This window comes from Lepisosteus oculatus, chromosome 5, assembly GCF_040954835.1.
Source record: "Lepisosteus oculatus isolate fLepOcu1 chromosome 5, fLepOcu1.hap2, whole genome shotgun sequence".
Taxonomy (NCBI): Eukaryota; Metazoa; Chordata; class Actinopteri; order Semionotiformes; family Lepisosteidae; genus Lepisosteus; species Lepisosteus oculatus.
In genome coordinates this window covers 49,564,962-49,568,319 of record NC_090700.1, presented here as the reverse complement: position 1 = coordinate 49,568,319, position 3,358 = coordinate 49,564,962, and the positions used below count along the sequence as shown (strand labels likewise).

At 39.8% G+C, this 3,358-nt stretch overlaps 1 protein-coding gene across 1 annotated transcript; it reads right to left on the bottom strand.

The window, feature by feature from the left end:
* Positions 1-413: 413 nt before the first annotated feature.
* On the bottom strand, positions 414-3,152 carry cartl (cocaine- and amphetamine-regulated transcript-like). The gene is made up of 3 exons (XM_015343094.2): positions 2,878-3,152; positions 2,220-2,300; positions 414-895 (listed from the first exon to the last, which is right to left on the bottom strand). The coding sequence occupies exons 1-3, from the start codon at positions 3,013-3,015 to the stop codon at positions 788-790; spliced, it is 327 nt and encodes a 108-aa protein (XP_015198580.1). The 5' UTR covers positions 3,016-3,152; the 3' UTR covers positions 414-787.
* Between the last annotated feature and the right edge of the window lie 206 nt (positions 3,153-3,358).

Below are 3,358 nucleotides of genomic sequence, written 5' to 3'. Positions count from 1 at the left end.
GCAGTCTGGTAAAAAGTATAACTAAGATGCTTATTTGAGAACAAATCCTCATTCAGGTTATAATAATATATGGGGTGGTGCAGTGGCTGGGGCAGTGTGGTGGCTCTGTGGCTAAGGATCTGCGCCTGTGGCTGGAAGGTTGCCGGTTTGTATCCCGTAGCCAGCAGAGAATCCTGCTCCGTTGGAACCCTGAGCAAGGCCCTTAATCCCAACTGGTCCAGGGATGCTGTATAAATGGCTGACCCTGCACTCTGACCCCAAGCTTCTCTCCCTGTCTCTGTGTCTCATGGAGAGCAAGCTGGGGTATGTGAAGAGACATTCCCAACACAAGAAGTTGTATATGGCCAATAAGTGATCTCTTAAATACATGTGTTTTATTCTTTAAAAAAAACAAACACTTCTGGACATCAAGCTCAGTTGAGATTAGCAATGCATTTTTATTTTTAGCCAAGGAATTTCAGTTCCACACATACAATAATTTCATACATTGTATTATATCAATTTAATGCTACCTGTTTTTTTAAAGCATACATCTAATAAATTTAAAATGAATATACAGTAATAGCATGTTTCAGCTTTAGAAAATCAGACAAAAAATGCACACAGTCATTAGCACATAGACAGAGGACACAGTCATTAGCACATAGCACTTGTGTTATGATCACTGTATGAATGGATCCTACAGTGTTTAGCACTGCAGGTGATGGCGAATGGATATCAGGCAGGCTGGCTGTGTTTCAGATGCAGTTCTGGCATTTTCCTCTAGGGGTGCTGGAGAAGAGGGTATCTAGATGCACTTGAGGAGGAAAGAGTTGCAGATGCTCCCTCTGGCACAGTCGCACAGCTTCCCAATCCTGGGACCTTGCCTCAGTGCACAGCGATCTCCGACATCACACTGTACAGAAACAGACAGAGAAAGAAGACTCGATATGTATCTCCCACGCTGGGCGCTGGTTAGCATTCTCAAACTGCTTCTGTCGGCATAATTGGTCAGTGGCACAATAACAGGAAGCTGATATTGTCTGTGGACATGTCAGACTGTCTGAAGTTTAATCTTCATATTTGGGTTTTTCCCATGTTTTGGCCTCTTACAGAAAAATACAACAATTGGTGTCCCAGGCAGAGAAAAGTATAAGGGGTCCAATGTCAGGGCAAACCTGCTAGTATCACAGTGTTCAGTAGCAGTGAAACAGTACTTCCCGTTAACCTTATCTGGGTTCTAAACCAGCCTTCAGGATGTTTAATTTTTATGTTATTTTTATTTCTTTAATAAAACAAGATGAGATCAAATCAAATTTGGGGTGTTATCATGGCAGGTTTGAAGTGAAGGTGGGTCTCTTCCATGGCTGCATGATCCTTTTTCATCCTGTTTTAAGAAATATGGATGATTCCTATAATGGTCCTCCTCAAAGGACACAGGAGGCTACTGCATTGGACAATTAAAAAAAGTTCCTGAATTCCCAGAATTGAATAAACACCATCAAATTAAATTTAAGAGTACCAGACTTTAAATTATTTGCTCATGATGAATACTGTCGTTAAAGAATGTATTTAATGAGTACATACACTTTAACTAGGACACTGTGTAAAAAAATATTTTTGCATTGAAGGTTAAAAGCCAAATAGTGAATAATATGTAATGCTATCCCCAAGACCACTTAATTAAAGTGACATTTGAAGCGAAGGGTGTTTACCAGACCTTTGCAGCTAATTAAACATTGTCTCCTTTATCTGTTCTGTTTTTTATAGTCTTCATGCCTGTGGGTCACAGCTTTTCCAAGGGTTAGTACTGTACACGTACTCCCTCTGCCTGCTTCCCTGTTGACTTTACTAATTGGTTGTCAGTTCTGTCTCAGTAACTTCAGCTTTGGTGAAATTAAACCCAGTCTTGAATGAAAAACTCCTATTGTAAAATAAGCTTCTCCAATTAGCGTATGTAAAGAGCATAATGGGCATTATCAGTGAGGTCATGGGTTCTAATTTACAGGGAAAAAATCTGAAAGGAAAAAGACAGAGGAATTGTCTTTAACAAATTAGAGTTAATTTCTCTAAATTTGGTATTACTGATGTTACTTCTACCAATAATAATGATAAACATACATACATATACTGTAGTTATCGTCGCTGAAAATTAAGAATACGAGGAAGCAGAAATTAACAAGCGCAGGTAAGTCTTGAATTGTTGTAATATATGCAGTCAAAGGCAATGATTAAAATACCATAGGAATGGTGGCCGCTTTCTTCTCGTAGGAAGGAAATCTGCTCTGGACTTTCCCCAGAAGTTCCTCCATCGCCTCCACCTGTGAGAGTAAAGAACATACGGGTCTGCTAAACTGCGATTCACACCTCTGAATCACCAGTTAATATCATAACCCCAATATACCGTTTTTCTTTGTTGTAAGAGCTCATCAGTGTTAGCAAAGAACGACTTTAATTCTACCAGATTTACGATCGCATAGATACATGGAAAATTAAGCTGATTTAACATTCTGACGATTAAAATGTGTCCATTTTCCAGTTAATCAACAATTAAAAACGTTATTGAAGTTAAAACACCTGGAGTTGTTATAAAAACTTTAATTTACAGCGAAACCCTTTGCGGCACTTTAAACAAGAAAGTTCATGACAGTCAGCAATACAGAGACAAAGCCGTCCGTTTATTGGACAATAACAAGTATACTCTTATACGTTTGAAATGGTGAACGCCAACCATGAACGTTAAACAAAGATTTCAAACAAATCTTCCAAAAACAAAGAATCTCCTTTAGAACTATATACTTTAGCAACTATATACGTTGAATGATATGGAGTTTATGTAAGCAGTGCACAAACAGAACTTTTCAAAGTAATGAGAAACCATTTAAACAACGTTCTTACCAGTTCCTTCTCTGTAGAAGACGGAGATTTCTTGGCTGCGAATTCCTCCGTGGATAGTTCTCTAGAGGACTGTCCATAGCAAAGGACCAACACGAGGCTGGCACACAGCAAACTCATCATAAGGCTAGAGCTCTCCATAGTGCTGAAACGAGGCGCACTTGAGGCACCGAAGTACTCTTGTCGGTGCTGAAACAGAACGTAGAGAAGCCCAGAGTTTGGTTGGGTCAGTGTGCCTACGCCCCAGACACTCTCGGGTTATCTGCTGGTCTCTGAAAAACCGAATCCCCTTTTATTAAACGTCTAGCCCCGCCTGCGAGGTGACTCCTAAGTGTCAGGGAGTATGTGTTTGTGTGTGTGTTGGGTGATGGTGGGGAGGGTGTCGTTTAACGAGAGTAAGGTGATATAAGGTAAAAGGTCACATTTACCCATCATCACACTTGTTTTTCTTGAAAAAAAATTATCTGTTAATTAGAAAGCGCAC